Source organism: Lepisosteus platostomus, chromosome 24, assembly GCF_059453375.1.
Source record: "Lepisosteus platostomus isolate fLepPlt1 chromosome 24, fLepPlt1.hap1, whole genome shotgun sequence".
Lineage (NCBI taxonomy): Eukaryota > Metazoa > Chordata > Actinopteri > Semionotiformes > Lepisosteidae > Lepisosteus > Lepisosteus platostomus.
The window spans coordinates 17965798-17984341 of NC_142634.1; the positions used below are offsets into that span (position 1 = coordinate 17965798).

An 18544-nucleotide genomic window follows, 5' to 3' on the forward strand; every position below is an offset into this window, starting at 1 on the left:
GGGCACCTGGATTAATAAACCAACTTTTAAATATTTTTTTTTTTACTGTATAAAGTTTTTGATCCCCATTCCCTTTTGAGAACATAGAAAAGATCACAGTATTATATTTTTATTAATTTGAGTGATACCTTTATCCAAAATGAAATCCATTTGTTGTAGCATATGCTGGTTGAAACACCTCTTCTATGACCTGAATGGTATCAATTAAAGAGAGGAAGCAGGTAGTTGAGCAGTTGTGAGGCTTTATTGACTTCAGAATCCTTCTGCAGTATCTCTCCTGTGTGCTCCAGGCCCTGCTGCCCTGAACACACATCGGCCCTGAGCCTATCAGTGACTTTCGGCAAAGGGCGTCATCCTGTCCAGCTGTAGGCAAGAGGTTAAGAGCCCAGGAGCAATGCCAGGGAGTCAAAGTCTATACATATGTTCCGAACTAAAACAGTTTGCAACAATCTTTTCATTCTTTGTCAGACAACTGCTCAAAACCCACTCAAGGCGGAATGATCTGACTAGCACTCTTTATTGCACATTAAGACAGCTGGGACTTTTTTGTGGTTCATGTGTAATGAGGACTGTAAACCAGCTCTATCTGTGCCATTTTATTGGTCCCTCTTATTGGATTTTGCCCAGTAGTGATTCGATCAGCTGCTGCAGTGGTGCTTTTGGCCTTTGATGAGCATCTTTGTTTTGTCATTTGGATCTATAAAGACTCTCCATGAGACCTGAGAGCTTGTTCTCCTAAATTCATGTCTGACAGCTGCTCTAGAAGCAGCTACAGCTCTGTTTTTTTGGCTACTTGAACTCTTTAATTAAACTTGCATGTGATTATTGCAACATCTAAAGAACTGCTTCAGCATATGAAAAAGTTGTTCCCCATGACAGTTAAATGGCAGTGAGTGGGAAGTATGAACACTTGAGCCAACACTACATGCTTACTGTGGCAGTGCATCAATCAGACCACATCTCCCCCTGTCTGCACTACAGTCCCTACAGGTCCACTTCCTGAATACATATTCACTGAGATAATACACCGAAAATGACAGTTTGGGTCAACGGATCAACATTACGCCCAAATACAAAATTTTGGAGCCTGTCCATAAGAGCAAATGAAGATAAAATCTCAACTATTTAGTTTCCTACCGACCGGTCAACGACCGCCGGGGCGCAGTCGACCCAGGGCACGGTTCCGCGCTGCGCTGGCAGGGGTTTGGACCTACAGGTCCGAGCGGTGCTCTTCGGGGCCCTGCTCGGGCTGCGGGGGGCCCGGGGTGTCCTGGGGCGCCTCCGCCGGCGGGGGGGCTCCGGTGCTGGCGGGGGCCTCAGGGCTCCGGCTCCAGGGGCTGTCCTTGGCGGGGGCGAAGCGGAGCTCCTCCGGGACCGGCTCTTCCGGCTGGGACTTCTTGTAGAAGCCCAGCGAGCCCAGCAGGGCGTTGATCTCCGCGCGGCTCATGTCAGTCAGGGGAATCCGCTGGGAGCAGGAGACAGCCGGGTGCTCGAATCAAACCACTTTCTTTATGGTTTACAGCACTTTTAAAAATATAATGCCAAATAGTTAAATTACGTGTATCAAACAGCATTCTAGTTTGAGACTGAATAAAAGTAACCTGATGCACTACCGCAAATAGCCTATGATGGTACTGTAATGTACACTGAATGAAATGCAAGAAATCTCAGTAAAATGCAGTAAAAGACACAATCAAACGATAACTAACGTTTTGTACAACAGACATTTAAATGGATCTTAGAGGCATGAATATTAATGGTGCTCTGTAGGATTAGGGCAATGCTTACAATGGGTCGTTTGCGTTTCGTATGCTTTAGTGAATTTTTTTTAAAGGTTAAGAAATACACTAAAATATGAACATCATGTAAAAAAAAGAGGACGTTAAAATGCAGTTATTAAAAGTAAAAGGTCAAAAGTTCCAGAAAGTATCGGGGAGCCAGCACCTATATATACACTGTACAATACTATCGTGTCTTATTTACCCTATAGGACTTGAGGGCTGTGTTGGCAGACCTGCTCTTCAGCATACTGTACCTACACCAGTTCCTCAAACTTTCTGAAACTTTGTACTAGAAACACCGCTGAACATCAGTGTGAATACCCTTGCAGACACTTCTCTGCAGAAAACAAGGTAAAGGCTGCGGTGAGGTCAATTTGTTTTCTTTTAGATTCTGGTCCAGACTCTTAACTATATAGTATGCATTATGGGTGGCACAATGGTCAGCGTTACTGCCTCTCAGGGCTGAGGACCCGTGTTCAATTCTGGACCTGCGGCACTATCTGTGTGGAGTCTGTATGTTCTCCCTGCGTCTGCATCCACAGTCCAATCACACAGCGGTAAGTCAACTGGCTTCTGGAAAAACTAGCCCTGCTGTAAGCGTCTGGGAACCTTTTTTCTGCTTCAGAATAGAATACATGGCTGACATCAGAAGTTTTGTTGTCAATTTCTAGGCCATAACTTCGGTGAGTTAGATGCTTGGCCACAGCACATCCATTATTTTTATAGCTTCTCTGCTTTCAGATTCTCAGAAGTATGCTTAACCTGATGTGAGAAAATCCTGTCTCACATTCTGCCCTTTCTTGCTCCGTCATCACAGTTCCATCAACTATAAATTTTCATCTCTGATTTGCCATGTCACTGCTTTGTGTAGAAATAAATCATGGATTTCCAAGTAAATCAAATGGTGTCACTGCCTTAGAATTGCATGTTTTAATGGCTGAAGTAATCTTATCTGTCTTTTGATCAGAGGGCTGAAAGTATAATGTCCCAGATGAAGTTTCTGCAATATTTGTCCATTTATGTGCTTGATGAATTGGCAAAGCTGACAAATGTCACAGGCTCTTAAGTGCCAAATAAATATTAGTGAACTGAAATCACTAAAATAATTTTATATACACCCAGCTTGTAATATCATGCCCAGACCTCCAAGCATGGCCCACACTGCGAGAGTAATATTCTGCAGTTACAATACCTCTGCACAGGGCTTGTTACCTTTGTGAACAGCCACCCAAACCTCAACCCTACAGCAGCTTCAGCTTCTGATTCTGTTTCTGCTGTTTCCCCCCGCTCAGTTGTGTGGACTCCACAACATCCAGTCAGGCAGTCCTGCATTTCTGCCGATCTTTCATTTTCAACATCTTAAGGGAACTTATAGAACAAGGCACCTCCTTCTGCTTTGACAAATTTTAAAATCAAATGCTTACGTCCAGTTCTTCATAGTAGTGGTTCAGAAGGACGAGCTCGGGATCGGCTCCGGGAATGTGTTTCATCACCAGGTTGTGGCTGAAAACATTTGTTAAGGAAAATTGGGCCCTGCAAGACGCCGGCTATCCCTTTAATCACTGGCTCGCCGCATCAACGCAACCTAGCAACTCCCAGCTGAGTGAAGGGATAATAAAAATAATCAGGCATTCAAAACAAAAACATATGTTGTGCTATGGTAAATATAAATAATAGATGTTCATTACTTAAATACAACAGAGTCCTTAAGCGATGGAGTGATACCAACAGCCTTTAAAATGGCTGTAGTTACCTCTCTGACAAAAACCCAAACAACACTGGACAATCAAAGTAATTTTTGCCCTTTTTCCAACCTTACTTCTTGTCTTGAGACTGTGTTTGGGGTTTGCGACTTTGCTCTTACCTTACTGACTGCCAACACCAGGGGTCTCAGTTCTGAAGTTGGGTCGTTAAGTCTGGTGTTCCTCAGGGCTCAATACTGGGCCCCCTATTTACATGTTCCTACTCGATCAGCTATTAAGATCACATGGTCTAGTTGATCGATTCTACAAATCTGCATCCATACTAAACCTGAGTCTGAAATGGCTGTCTCTGCACTCATTGCATCTCTAGACAAAAAACCCTGGAGGACTCAAACTTTCCTTCATCTAAACTGCGACAAGACTGAAGTCATGCTTCTCGGCACCTCCCATCAGCTGTGTAGGCAATGCAATAACCTCACCCTCATCTGTGGATGGTACTGTACTTGAATCAAAATAAACTGAAGAATTTGGCGGTCACATTTGATCCATGCTTGATGTTTGGTCCACATAAGCAAAATATTGTAAAAACACAATTCCTCCATCTCGGACATATCGCCAGACTACGCCCTACGTTATCTGGGATTGTAACTGAAATCTGGTCAACACTTCCGTCTTCTCTTGAATTGATTACTATATTGCCCCACTCGCAGCCAGAATCCTGACCAGGTCTTGTGCAAGTGATCACATTGCTCCTATTCTTGCACTGTCTTCCTGTCAAGTTTCGTGTCGACTTCAAACCCCTCATGCTCACCTACTGTATACGGCTTGGAACCTCAGTACCCATCTGAGCTACTATCGTCCTACTGCCAACCTTGCCACCTTTGTTTGTCTAATTCTGGGCTCCTGTCTGTCCCCCAAGCACGTCTATATAGTGTGGGTGACAGGGCTTCTCCTGCTGTGTCCCAAAGTTCTGATGGGTACCAGAACCAAACCTCAGCCAGTCACCAGCTTTCCATGTCACCCCATGTAAACAACACTAATTCTTTCTAAACCTTAAATGTAAAAATATCATTGCAGTTTTCCTTTAAATGCTAGGCTTCGCTCTGAGCTTAGATGTATACATTCTTTCCACTTACTGTCCTGTAGGACTGACTGCTTCTCAAATAGTAGTGGTAATAAAGTATAGGTTTGCTAATATTCTAAGTAATGGAATGTTGTTGTGGATAAATTGTGAAAAAAATATTGCATGGCTTTAATTTTGAATGAATATGAAGATGAATACTTGGAATAAAGCAATACTTATTAGAAAATGCTAATATGATATTCTTATATAACAAAGTTATTAAATACTTATAAACCTTCATTCCATTACTTAGAAGCAATGTCCAACATTTTCCCGATATCAATTAGAAGGAAATGTTTCCCGACATCAATTCTTATGATTCTCTGCCACCGTAGGGAGACTGCACCCCTCTAAAACAATGCAATCCATTGTGATAGAAGGCGATAGTAGGGTTTTTAATTTCATAATCCAGCTCATGTTTCATTAAAACTGAAGTGTAATTTGCAGGGCACAGTCTTTAGTAGCTCTACTGTAAGACCCAATCTCTGGCTCACTGTGATCTTACAAGCTCCATTCATGTATTAGTCCAGAGGCAGTCCTCATCTTTCTTCTGGAAGGATACTAAAGAGGGATATCCTGTGTCACAAAGGCCTTCACCTGCACGGAAGAAAAAAGCAAATACTTAATTTCCAGAGTTCCTTAATGCATCTTGTTATGCCTTAATGAAATAGTCTTCAAAAGGTTAGCAAGTTATTGGCAATTGGCAGCATAACTCATTCTCAACATTGGACAGACTGGGGTGGAACGATCTCGACGGTGTTCACAGCCACGTACCTCCCTGAGCCTGTTCAGCTGTCATCCCCCACAGGTCTGTAATGAAAGGAGACTGGTGAGAAAGGGTGATGGGGATTCTGCAATTAGTTCTGTTTTCTCTACCAGACTGTGCTATAGCTGTCAAAGGAAACGTTGCTGCTAGCTGCTGACATCACATCTGAATGCAAGTCATGTTTCTCATCGCACTGTGCTCTGGTTTCACTCATCCTGTCCTGGTGTCTGAACCTGACAAACAGAAGAACGGTTTGAACAATGCATGTTTATTTTTTATTGTAAATAAAGTTATATGTTCAAACAAGTTGAATTATCAGACACCATTTCTAATGTGAAAGCTCAGTTGTTAAACCACAACACTTTAAGGTGCAGCTCATGAAACCTGCCATTACTGGTCACGCATGTGTTTACAATGCTACTGGGAGAGACCCCATGAATATGTAAAGTCTATACTTGATTATCTGGCCTTTTCTGCCACGTCACACCCCCGCAGACAGCGGGTATACAGTGTGTGTTTAGATGTAGATGTAAATGTGCCCGTCTTTGTGCCCCATTCTCCTAAAACCACACAGACTTGCAGTGAAAGTTTTATAGCTGCAAGCGCTGGAGTTAAACTGTCTTGCAAATAACCTTACTGTAAAGTCACAATGTTAAGTAAGACTCCTTTAAATCTCCCTTTTAAGACTATAGTCGCACAATTTAGTTCGGTCAATTATCTTTCAGCGGACTTGATCTAAACGTTTTGCTTTACAACGCACAAAAGATAAAATCTCTCAACTACATGAACAACGACACCCTTACGGTAAATTACGGCTAAACAACAACTATGAGACAGACATCAAGATTGTAAAAATCCGGCAATCAAAATTAGCATTCCATAAAGTTGAATGTCGTGAATGCTTTTAAGTCTGGTACGATGATTATTTCCGTCATCGCCGAGAAGGGAGCGGTCTGGCGAGTACGCGGTCCCTTGTGGTTTGGCCCTCAGGTGTACCACGGATGCAAGGTAAAGAAAGTGAGCGGTTATCGTGTTTCTTATGAGACGCAGCGCAAAAGGTGTTTTATTCGCAATGAGCCCGCCAGCCATTGGCACGTCGTACACGTCTCAAAAAGCCCAGACAAGCGCTGCAGTTTCAGGTACTTACTTCCCTTAACTATGGCGAAGTCGTCTTACCTCCACCTTTGCCTTTGCCAGCCCCTCCAATTTCTTCAGATCCACGTCGTAAGCCGAAAGGCACTGGACGAGCCCGACAAAGAGCAGCACCCACATCTTCGCCCGGAGGCTGTGCGGACAGGGCCGGGGGACGAGCTCGCCGGACACAGGCACGGATTAGCGGGAGGACCGTCTGCTGAACCCCGAGTCCCAGTCGGGGTGCCTCGATGACGCACACAGACGAGCTGCAGGATGCGTCCGGGATCTCTGCCACGTCAGTGTCTCTCCCAGCGGCTCAGCAAGTGTCGAGGAGGACGGACGAAACCTGATCCTGGTGTTGCATCCCATTTAGTACCCCTCGGAAAACTGTGCGGCTCTGAAGTACGCATGCGTTTCATTCAACCATTCTTCTCGGGGCTCGGAAATGTTTTTCGTTGCTCAAAAGCATCTAAAATGTATATTTATCGAATAAGAAAAAACGCGCACAGCCAGTGGCGGATTAAGGTGATCAGAGGCCCCTAGGCTACACGTTGTGTGCCCCCCAATCCCATTACCAGAAAAAAGCGAGAGAAAATACCGCCGGTTCAAACGGAATGTAACGCAGGGAACACACACGTACACAGGGGGCCCAAACAAACACACACTACAATAGCCTGTAACGCAAGTACAGCAATACAACCAATAAATCAGATTCACAGCCCATCTGCGAGCTGACAACAGAAATCGTGCACACACTTGCTCTGAAACCGACGACACAAGATCAGCGCAGCAGAGACCAGTGAGCTCCCTGCCTGAGCGCCTTACTTCAAGAGCAGCGGGACACTCCCCACTCGTGCAAGCCCACTGCAGCGTGTGGACTGATTTGAGTCTGTGGACTGCATCGACGATTAGACACTTTTCTATATGGGCTTTCAAGAAGGGATCAAACTCGCTGCTAACTTCCAGGACAACCGTGAAGTTCCCGTTGTCGGGGCGCACGAACGAGCCGCTGCGCCCCTAAATGGCAGCTCTCGCCCTGCTAAAAACTTCACCCCTGCAACCACCCTTTTCAAGACATTATTCCAGTACTCAGACTCATTGTCAAACTGTCTTGTTAGTTCTGAATCGATTAGGCCACTATCAGCGCAGCGCATAACGTTTGCGACCACAGCCTTTCCACGGCTCTCCGGCACCCCGTGTCCAGCCAGGCGTGCGGCGGCGTTGACCCGGTCACTAGAGCCTGCGGCCAGTCCGGACTGGTCATCACCGCCCCCGAATAACTCACATGCGAAACAAAACACCGCACCCTTCGAGGGGGAAGACAGCAGCCACCCTCTTGACACACACTCGCCATTTCCGAGTTGTCTCTCTTCATAGAGGGTTTTAGAGAAATACCTCTTTTGGTGTTTATGTTGTCTTTCCTATGCTGCAACATCCGCGTCTTGGTTTCCTCACGATTTCGGGCCCAATTTAGCCCAGTATGGCCGCCTCTGGTGGCTCTGTGGCTAAGGATCTGCGCCTGTGACCGGAAGGTTGCCGGTTCAAATCCCGCGGCCGGCAGAGAAATCCTACTCCGTTGGGCCCCTGAGCAAGGCCCTTAACCCCAACTGCTCCAGGGGCGCCGTACAATGGCAGACCCTGCGCTCTGACCCCCAGCTTCTCTCCCTCTCTGTGTGTCTGTGTCTCCCTGGAGAAAAGCTGGGGTATGCGAAAAGACGCATTCCTAATGCAAGAAATTGTATAGGGCTAATAAAGAAACATTATCATTATTTCACCCCAGCAGGCTGGGTCCGAGCTGTAGGAAGCCGGAGCTGCAGGTGCACCGGCCATGGCGGCGGCTCGGACACGGCGGCGGACGGCTCTGCCTCTGACCCCGTCACGGGAGCTGCTCGTCCTCATGAGCGGCGTGGCGGTGACCGAGCACTGGCCAGAGCTCAAGATCGGGGTCGGCTCAGAAAACGTGAAATAACCAGTCAATCTAGGGATCTTTTTAAGTCGATCCTGCTCACACTCCTCTTTTAACTGCCGTGCTTTTCGTCTTTGCGCCCCACTGTCATACTTTCTATCGCACATTTTGAGGTTAGCTACCGTAAACTCGCAGCAGAGATCACCCGATGCATCCGCCAATATAGATTTGAACTGCGAACCCGCGAAGCCTGCGGCCATTTAGCCAATCATTGGGTCACCGATTAGTCAACGTTTTTATGGACCAATGGCGGCCCACAGGTCTGTTTAAAAAAATACTCTGGCCAATCAGGGCCCCCTGAAAAAAAACCTGTCTCGTTCCGGAGCAAACAAAAACTAGTGCATCTGCAATAGTGGCTGAAAACAGTTGTATAGACCTACAGCTAACAGAAAATAATCTTGGATTGATCAGATTGGCATATTTTCAAATGTTGCTGGTGTTTGTAGATAACATTAAAACAGCTTAATGTTGTTGCTTCACACCGTTAACTCGATTCCGGGTTCATCAGATCTGAGTTGGAAGAAGAGCGCCCCCTTGTGATGTACGTCTAAAATACACCAGGCCGGCCAGAATCCTACTTTTCACAAATGAAAGAACTGGGATCTAAAGAGGAGCAGTAGGGCGCAGCTGGCGTTTATAGACTGTGACAGAAGTAGAGGCTGCAGTTCAGGGCGACTAGAGCACTATAGGAGCACATTCCCTCGTCTCACGACAGTGTGTGTCGTACCCCAGTGTGAATCTCCTGCAGTTCAACTCGCACCTGTGCTGCAGATGACGAGCCCAAGGCTGGTTTAGAAATTTGCTGAGGAGCTTTTGAGCTCCCAGCTCAGAAACAGAACTGCCCTGAAAATAAGGGGCAAATACAGGAGACGCACACCAGATGAGAGAGAGTCTTTACTATCCACAAGGTGTAGGAAAACAGCCACAAGACCGCACTCGGAAAAATACCCCAAAACCTGCAGTCCCCCCAAAAATCCCAGAGCAGGTGTCCCCAGAGAGGGGAGAGGCCCAGAACTCCTCTCTCGAGGATGAAGGCTGTGCAGTTCTTCCCCACGCTGAAGAGAGCCGAGTCTGTGAGGCCCTCTGTCCCTCAGGTCTGTGAAGACCACAGCATGAAGCTGCTGAGCCCAACACCTCCTGCAACACAGCATCACAGTACTGCACCCCAACACATCCGCCTCTCAATAATAATACAGTGTGCAGCCAGGCCTGCCTGTGTCCAGTTTCTATGTCCAGGCTGTGGTCACTGAGCTTGTGCTACCCAGTCAGGGTCTGTTGTTTATCTGTTGACTTCCCCTGGAAGTCCCGCCCCTCTCCCAGCTGGGCCTGTCAGTCTCAGCTCTGGCAGCTGACAGCCAGGCCTGGAGACTGTTGCTAGGGTCGGAACGTGAGGAGTGCCGTTGGTGCTCTCTGATTGGAGGGCTGGTGTCTGTGCGTAGAGGGTATTTATAGCCAGGTGTCTCTGCACAGTCTCAAGCTGAGTCTTGGTAGGGCAGCCTAGTCCAGTCTGCTCGACCTGCCTCACTCCAGGTCAGACACCATAGTCTTTACCCATTGAGGTCGTGTGATTTATAGAACCTTATCCTTGATCAAGGCCCCTGCCCGGCTGATCCAGACAGGCCCCTCTCCTGCAGAGCTCAGGCTGCTGAGCCACGCTCTTCCTGAAGTGACTGGTGCCTCACGCTGCATGTTTAGGGTGAATCAGACTTCAGAGACCTCAAGTGTTTGATGTGCAGCCCTGCTGCTGAGAGGAGAGAGCATCACACTCCAAAGCACAGCACTGCGCCCCCTCTCCCCCTGAATCCCCCCTCCTCTGCCTCTACCATCCAGTGCTCTCTTCCTGTGCCCTCCTACCTGTGCCAAGTTCAGATTGGGATTCAGATACAAAGAGCTTTATTGGCCTGACTGCTGAATTACAGTGTTGCCCAAGCAGATAGAAATCACACACCTGTCTCTCTGTCTTCCCCTTCTCTCTGCTTACTGGTGTGCAGTTCAGTCCCCTCTCTCCCTCTCTGCCTCTCCTTATCTCTCCCTCCCTCTCCCCCACTCGCCTCTCCCCAGCGGACACTCAGTTGCTGTCCTGTTTCCAAACTGGGCTGTCCTGTCCAGGGCTGAGCCCGCCGGTATTAATAGATCAGCCTTGTGTTAACTCAGCTGCCAGAGATACCAGCTCTGAGCGTGTGAGAGTGTGTCTGCCTGTCCTCCTTCAGCCCTGGGAGCTGTCTGGACAAACTCTGTGAAGGACAGAGAAGAAGACAGGGATTCCTCGCTTACTGTCCCTCGGTGCTGTCGGTTCTGAGCAGGTAAGGTGTTTCGGTGTGAGTCTTCCCAGCCAGGCTGAGAGCCGGATTCGGGGCTGTTCCTGGTGGCTCTCTGGCCATTTCTGAGGCCGGGGAGCCTGTGTGGCCTTCTGTCTGGTTATTTTTAGACTCTTGCTAAGTGTTTCTCCAGTCATCATTTCTTATTTTTGAGAACTGATTTCTACTTTGAAGGAAACTGGAGTTCATTATATTGCTTTATTGACTAAGTGATAATTTTTTAACACTCCAAACCATCAGCTGTGTCTCAGGTCAGTTTTCTTGATATTTGAGAATTCGGGATGAGTAGCCAGTCTGTAATGGGACATTCCTGTTATTCCTGCAGAAGAAATAGAAGCAAGTTCTGTAGCTGTATTGTACAGGGCCAAGACCCAGCTGTGGCGCTGCGAAAGAAGCAGTAGAAGGCATTGTAATTATTAAACACAGTCCAGTTAAAACAAATAATTATTTATAAGAATAATTAAGTGATACTAAACACACAGTCCAATATGCAGCTTTTCAAACTGTGAGTTATACCAGTGATTGTGAATCGAACAGTGGCTGCTGAAAGGTTTCAGGGCACTGAGGCAGCAGAGTGATGTCTAGTGTGTAAACATGTACTGTACATTACAATGTACTGAACCACAACAATACCCCTGTACAGTGCTGTAGTAGCACAGAGCAGTGCACTGACCCTGTACTTCAGTGTTCTTCAATTATACTGCATTGTAGCACTAGATTTTGGTGAGGCAGAGTGGTGATTTCTGATGCGTGTGACTGTACTACACTGTGCTGTACTAGAATACTGCACTACAGTACTGTGAGGCTGTGCTGTGATCTCTGTGTGACTGTACTACACTGTGCTGTACTAGAATACTGTGATACAGATTGGTGGAATGTTTGGTTCTATATAGGAGAAGTGGTGGCTCAGTACACCTGTGGTTCGCAGCAGTATGATGTTGTTTCTCTCCGCAGTGCAGATCGCTGGTGTTTGTGTCTGTGTTTTTTTACTGTTCATCATCATTCTCATTCCTCATCAGCGCTCACTATGCAGGGACGCCTCTCAGACTCCTGGGTACCTGTGTCACAGCCAGGCCTGGAACCCACTGCTCATGCTGGAGCTTCTTCTGCAGCGCCCCCATCAGCCCAGTTCAGGGACTGCTGAGAATCCATTAGTACTAGATTAGTAGATTGGTCATTTCAGAGCTTTGTTCTGCAGACACCAAGGAAGAGGCCCTCAAGTAAAAGCACACTCCTTCTCTCAGTATCTATACCCGTCTCTCTCCCTGTCACTCCCTCATTCCAGACCCCCACAGCCCCCTGGTTCTCAACACTGTCGCGTGGCAAGACCCCTCACCCCTGGCTGACCTCTGACCCTTGCAACTGCTCAGACAGCCATGGAGCTGTCATCTCGCTTGGCCCTCTGGGAGCAGAAGGGAGGTGTAGTGCTGTGCATGGTTGTGTAGCTGTGTGCAGGGCTGTGTAGATGGGTGCAGTGTTGTGCAGCAGTGTGAGAGCTCAGCGTAGACAGAGAGTGAGAGTGTGTCAAATTGAGCAAGTGTGTGAGTGAATGTGTGAGAGGTTGTGAGAGTCGTGAGTGTGTAAGAATGGGAGAGTGTGAGACCTCAGCATGGACAGTGTTTCAGCCTGCAGCCTCTGAGAGACACCGAGGAGTGAGCTGTCCCCTGAAAGGGGTGCATGCTGGGGTGTGCTGTGTGTCCAGCTCCGTCCCCTCCACACCGTCGCCTGGGCCAGTCAGCACGCAGATCCACATCCCTGTTGGGCAGTCCACTGTCACAGCATTCGGCTCCACTCCATCAGTGACTGGCCCTCATGTGAACTGACCTGTTAAATACGTAAAAGAGTGGGGATACATCCGTCAGTATAGTTCTCTGTTCACCTGTGTGTGAATTCAGTGTAAGAGAAGCAGCAGGTGGTGAAGCTCATGAACACAGGCCCTGCCAGAGTCCAGCTGGCCCCCAGCCACACTGTCCACTGTGTCTCCATCTGTCTCTGATCACCTTCGCCATCCCTCATCACACAGCTGTTGCCCAGCCAGCTCCTCCATCACTCTGGGGCCCACACCTCATCTCCATGGGCTCACGAAGTGTGGACAGCAACACACAGACACCTAGGTCCTCTTGAGAGGGCAGTGCCAGGGTGCCAGGGAGCCAGGGACAGACACACCTCCAGCAGACCCGCATGTGCCTGATGCTGAGAGTCATGCCGAGCTTGTCTGTCAGTGCTGGACCTGGAGATCTGTGCAGCTGTTCATCTCTCAACCATGTTCGAATGTTAAATCCAGTCTGGCTTCCTTGCATGTCTGTCTCAATTAATTAGTGTCTCTCTCTCTGAGTCAATGTCCCAGACGGTGTCTTAGTTTCTCTCGGCATCTCAGTCAGTGTCTGTCTGTGTCTCGGTGTCTCTCTGTCTCAGTCTGTGTCTCAGTGTCTCTCTGTGTCTCAGTGTCTCAGTCAGTGTGCCAGTGTCTCAGTGTCTCTCTGTGTCTCAGTGTCTCAGTCAGTGTGCCAGTGTCTCAGTGTCTCTCTGTGTCTCAGTCTGTCTCAGTCAGTGTCTCAGTCTGTCTCAGTCAGTGTCTCAGTCAGTGTCTCAGTCTGTGGCTCAGTGTCTCAGTGTCTCAGTCAGTGTCTCAGTCAGTGTCTCAGTGTCTCAGTCAGTGTCTCAGTGTCTCAGTCTGTGGCTCAGTGTCTCAGTGTCTCAGTCAGTGTCTCAGTGTCTCAGTCAGTGGCTCAGTGTCTCGGTCTGTGTCTCAGTCAGTGTCTCTGCGAGTCTGTCTGACTGGCCCGTGTCTCTGTTGGATTCAGATTCAGGAGGAGAAGAGGAGACCAGTGCCTGCTGAGCCACCCCCACCGCTCTCCGCTGCTCCGGGCGGATTCATCCGGCAGCTCGTCCGCGAGACGGAGCAGGAGGCCAAGAGGAAGGAGCCGGAGCCCCTGGCTTGTGCGTCACGGGAGGAGAAGGCGGTGAGAGGAGACGGCCAGCAGGGGGCGTGAGGGGAGACCCACAGCTGCTGGGGCTCCAGGCTCTCCCTTCTTATTGCATCAGCTATTAGCTATTGAACTTAATGAAATAATTAACATTAATTATTGTTACTGATTGGACAAATCACAGAGCACAGAGCTCCTTCACAGTGCGTCTCACAGACGCTGTTTTAATTACAATTAATTTAATTATTGAGCTTTAAGCTTTAATTATATAGATTTCATGAACATTATAATACGTACTGTGTATATTATAATCTGAATTGTACATTATATATGTTATATAATCTATATATACAGTTTATATATATATACATAATGAAACACACCAACCCATCTATGCAAGGTCGCACATATGTTCTACACGAGCCGGTAATACTGGATCTGTTCTGGTTTGGTCCAGCCCAGCAAGCTCAGCGAAAACCTAGTCCTTCCCTTCCTGCCCCCTCCAGAAGAGATCCCCCCCCCAGAGCGAGAGATGAGCAGCTGGTCATCCCTGCTGGTCAATGGTGTCCACTGTGACGATGATGGGCAGCACCAGGCTGCCACAGGCACCAAGAAATCAGCCAGGAGGATGAAGTCACCAAAGCCGGGAGGACAAGGGGCAGAGCCTTGGTCTGCCCAGCCCCAGAAGAACCAATCAGAGGAGCAGGACACTGCCCATGGTAAACAGGAAGAGGCCATCGCCGTGGAAGCGAAGGAGGACAGACAGGCAGACAAGGAGCTGAAGGAGAAGGAGGGAGAGGAGGTGCAGAAAGGAGCAGAGAGCGAGAGACAGGAGCCTGAGGGGCAGACAGCCGAGAGCAGCACCACGGAGCAGGTGAGAGAAGGAGACACACACAGCCAGCCGATTGGCGCAGCCGTGCCACACTCACCCTCGCTCTGTCTCTCCGCAGAGGGATGTGTGGTACGAGGCCTGCCAGGTGTGGCATGTGCACAGAGACGGCTTCACTCCAGGTGAGTCTGGCGGCACGTGTGCAAGTCCTGCTGTTGTACAGTGGCTCAGAGCTCAGGGCACTGTGCGTTGGCGCAGGGTTGTGTTGACCATATCTTTGTGCAGCGACACAGCTGAAGCCGGATGTGGGGACCCCAGAGCTGCCCGAGGGGAGAGTGAGGGTCCGTCTGGAGACAGATGGGTCGGTGCTGGATGTCCAGGAGGACGAGATCGAGAAGGTGAGTCGGGACAGAACCTGCGCTACTAGGCCTTGCTCTTGCTATGTTACTGCCAGTCTCTCAGTCCTGCTGTGTCCCTGCAGGCCAACCCCCCTGAGCAGGCCCTGGCGGAGGACCTGAGCACACTGCAGTGTGTGAACGAGTCCAGCGTGCTGCACACGCTGATCACACGCAGCCTGGCCCAGCAGCACCTCACCCTGGCCGGGCCCAACATGATCGCCCTGCGCCCGCCGCCCCCCACTCCAGGCAAGGTGAGGCTCCTCCCACACACCCACCTCTGCGCTGCTCCCTCTCCTGCACCACTCACCCCTCCCTGCCCTCTCTCCTGCACCACTCACCCCTCTGACCCCTCTCTCCTGCACCACTCACCCCTCCCTGCCCTCTCTCCTGCACCACTCACCCCTCTGACCCCTCTCTCCTGCACCACTCACCCCTCTGACCCCTCTCTCCTGCACCACTCACCCCTCTGACCCCTCTCTCCTGCACCACTCACCCCTCTGACCCCTCTCTCCTGCACCACTCACCCCTCTGACCCCTCTCTCCTGCACCACTCACCCCTCTGACCCCTCTCTCCTGCACCACTCACCCCTCTGACCCCTCTCTCCTGCACCACTCACCCCTCTGACCCCTCTCTCCTGCACCACTCACCCCTCTGACCCCTCTCTCCTGCACCACTCACCCCTCCCTGCCCTCTCTCCTGCACCACTCACCCCTCTGACCCCTCTCTCCTGCACCACTCACCCCTCTGACCCCTCTCTCCTGCACCACTCACCCCTCCCTGCCCTCTCTCCTGCACCACTCACCCCTCTGACCCCTCTCTCCTGCACCACTCACCCCTCTGACCCCTCTCTCCTGCACCACTCACCCCTCTGACCCCTCTCTCCTGCACCACTCACCCCTCTGACCCCTCTCTCCTGCACCACTCACCCCTCCCTGCCCTCTGTGCACCAGGCGTCAAAGTTGCGGCGGCCAGACCCCGCCCCCTCGCTGTCACGCCTGCTGGCTCAGCGTCTGTATGGCGCCATGCTCCGGCAGAGGAAGGACCAGACCCTGGTGAGCCTGGGCCGCAGTGGAGCGGGCAAAACCACTGGCTGCCAGGATGTGGCAGAGGAGCTGATACGACACGCTGGTACAGCGGGCAGCATCGTCACGGGTACGAGGGTGGCAGGAGGCTGCATGAGAGACAGGGGAGAACTGGGAGAAAATGATGCTGGAGAGAAGACGGTGTATGCTGAGGGAGAGGGGGACCTGAGGGAGGGGGTAGTATTTAATTAGAATGAATAATTCTAAATTGCACTATTAACTCAGTGGAGTGTCTGTTCCAGTACAACAACTGTTGCAGTACTGACTCAGGGCAGTGGGAGTGACAGTACTGACTCAGGGCAGTGGGAGTGACAGTACTGACTCAGGGCAAGGGGTATGACTGTACTGACTCAGGGCAGTGGGAGTGACAGTACTGAATCAGGGCAGTGGGTGTGACAGTACTGACTCAGGGCAGTGGGAGTGACATTACTGGCTCAGGGGCAGTGAGTGTGACAGTACTGAATCAGGGCAGTGGGTGTGACAGTACTGACTCGGGGCAGTGGGTGTGACAGTACTGACTTAGGGCAGTGGGAGTGACAGTACTGATTCAGGGCAGTATGTGTGACGGTACTGGCTCAGGTCAGTGTGTGTGACAGTACTGACGCAGGGCAGTGGGAGTGACAGTACTGACTCAGGGCAGTGTGTGTGACAGTACTGAATCAGGGCAGTGGGTGTGACAGTACTGACTCAGGGCAGTATGTGTGACGGCACTGACTCAGGGCAGTGGGTGTGACAGTACTGACTCAGGGCAGTGGGAGTGACATTGCTGGCTCAGGGCAGTGAGTGTGACTGTACTGAATCAGGGCAGTGGGTGTGACAGTACTGACTCGGGGCAGTGGGTGTGACAGTACTGATTCAGGGCAGTGTGTGTGACGGTACTGGCTCAGGTTAGTGTGTGTGACAGTACTGACTCAGGGCAGTGGGAGTGACAGTACTGACTCAGGGCAGTGGGAGTGACAGTACTGACTTAGGGCAGTGGGTGTGACAGTACTGACTGAGGGCAGTGGGAGTGACAGTACTGACTCAGGGCAGTGGGAGTGACAGTACTGACTCAGGGCAGTGGGTGTGACAGTACTGACTCAGGGCAGTGGGTATGACTGTACTGACTCAGGGCAGTGGGAGTGACAGTACTGACTCAGGGCAGTGGGTGTGACAGTACTGACTCAGGGCAGTGGGTATGACTGTACTGACTCAGGGCAGTGGGTGTGACAGTACTGACTCAGGGCAGTGTGTGTGACAGTACTGGCTCAGGGCAGTGGGTGTGACAGTACTGACTCAGGGCAGTGGGTATGACTGTACTGACTCAGGGCAGTATGTGTGACGGCACTGACTCAGGGCAGTGGGAGTGACAGTACTGACTGAGGGCAAGGGGTGTGACTGTACTGACTCAGGGCAGTATGTGTGACAGTACTGATTCAGGGCAGTGGGTGTGACAGTACAGACTCAGGGCAGTGGCTGTGACAGTACTGACTCAGGGCATTGGGTGTGACGGTACTGACTCAAGGCAGTATGTGTGACTGTACTGACTCAGGGCAGTGTGTGTGACAGTACTGAATCAGGGCAGTGGGTGTGACAGTACTGACTGAGGGCAAAGGGTGTGACTGTACTGACTCAGGGCAGTATGTGTGACGGCACTGACTCAGGGCAGTGGGAGTGACAGTACTGACTGAGGGCAAGGGGTGTGACTGTACTGACTCAGGGCAGTGGGTGTGACAGTACTGACTCAGGGCATTGGGTGTGACGGTACTGACTCAAGGCAGCTGGTGTGACAGTACTGACTCAGGGCAGTGTGTGTGACAGTACTGAATCAGGGCAGTGGGAGTGACATTACTGGCTCAGGGCAGTGAGTGTGACAGTACTGACTCAGGGCAGTGTGTGTGACAGTACTGAATCAGGGCAGTGGGTGTGACTGTACTGACTCAGGGCAGTATCTGTGACAGTACTGATTCAGGGCAGTGGGTGTGACTGTACTGACTCAGGGCAGTGGCTGTGACAGTACTGACTCAGGGCAGTGTGTGTGACAGTACTGACTCAGGGCAGTGGCTGTGACAGTACTGACTCAGGGCAGTGGCTGTGACAGTACTGACTCAGGGCAGTGGGTGTGACAGTACTGACTCAGGGCAGTGGGTGTGACAGTACTGACTCAGGGCAGTGGGTGTGACAGTACTGATTCAGGGCAGTATGTGTGATGGTACTGGCTCAGGTCAGTGTGTGTGACAGTACTGACTCAGGGCAGTGTGTGTGACAGTACTGAATCAGGGCAGTGGGTGTGACAGTACTGATTCAGGGCAGTATGTGTGACGGTACTGGCTCAGGTCAGTGTGTGTGACAGTACTGACTCAGGGCAGTGTGTGTGACAGTACTGAATCAGGGCAGTGAGTGTGACAGTACTGAATCAGGGCAGTGGGTGTGACAGTACTGACTCAGGGCAGTGGGTGTGACAGTACTGAATCAGGGCAGTGGGTGTGACAGTACTGAATCAGGGCAGTGGAGTGACATTACTGGCTCAGGGCAGT

The 18544-nt window shown here is 50.2% G+C and overlaps 2 protein-coding genes across 6 annotated transcripts in view; one reads left to right on the forward strand and one right to left on the reverse strand.

Moving 5' to 3' along the window:
- Positions 1 to 225: 225 nt before the first annotated feature.
- Positions 226 to 7029, reverse strand: selenom (selenoprotein M). Its single transcript, XM_088618289.1, has 5 exons — positions 6550 to 7029; positions 5382 to 5417; positions 5170 to 5204; positions 3206 to 3284; positions 226 to 1465 (listed from the first exon to the last, which is right to left on the reverse strand). Exons 1-5 carry the CDS (start codon positions 6643 to 6645, stop codon positions 1211 to 1213), a joined length of 501 nt encoding a protein of 166 aa, XP_088474415.1. The 5' UTR covers positions 6646 to 7029; the 3' UTR covers positions 226 to 1210.
- A 3584-nt stretch (positions 7030 to 10613) lies between these two features.
- Positions 10614 to 18544, forward strand: part of myo18b (myosin XVIIIB) — a 31706-nt gene continuing 23775 nt past the window's right edge. For 2 of the 5 annotated variants that reach the window (XM_088618242.1, XM_088618244.1), the window contains exons 1-8: positions 10615 to 10776; positions 12077 to 12212; positions 13602 to 13754; positions 14176 to 14592; positions 14669 to 14729; positions 14833 to 14945; positions 15029 to 15196; positions 15897 to 16098. In XM_088618242.1, the coding sequence (XP_088474368.1) occupies positions 12168 to 12212; positions 13602 to 13754; positions 14176 to 14592; positions 14669 to 14729; positions 14833 to 14945; positions 15029 to 15196; positions 15897 to 16098 (1159 nt within the window). In that variant the 5' untranslated portion in view covers positions 10615 to 10776; positions 12077 to 12167. Of the gene's footprint in view, positions 10777 to 12076; positions 12213 to 13595; positions 13755 to 14175; positions 14593 to 14668; positions 14730 to 14832; positions 14946 to 15028; positions 15197 to 15896; positions 16099 to 18544 lie in introns of all 5 variants that reach the window. The other 3 variants (XM_088618243.1, XM_088618245.1, XM_088618247.1) reach the window with 3 other exon arrangements.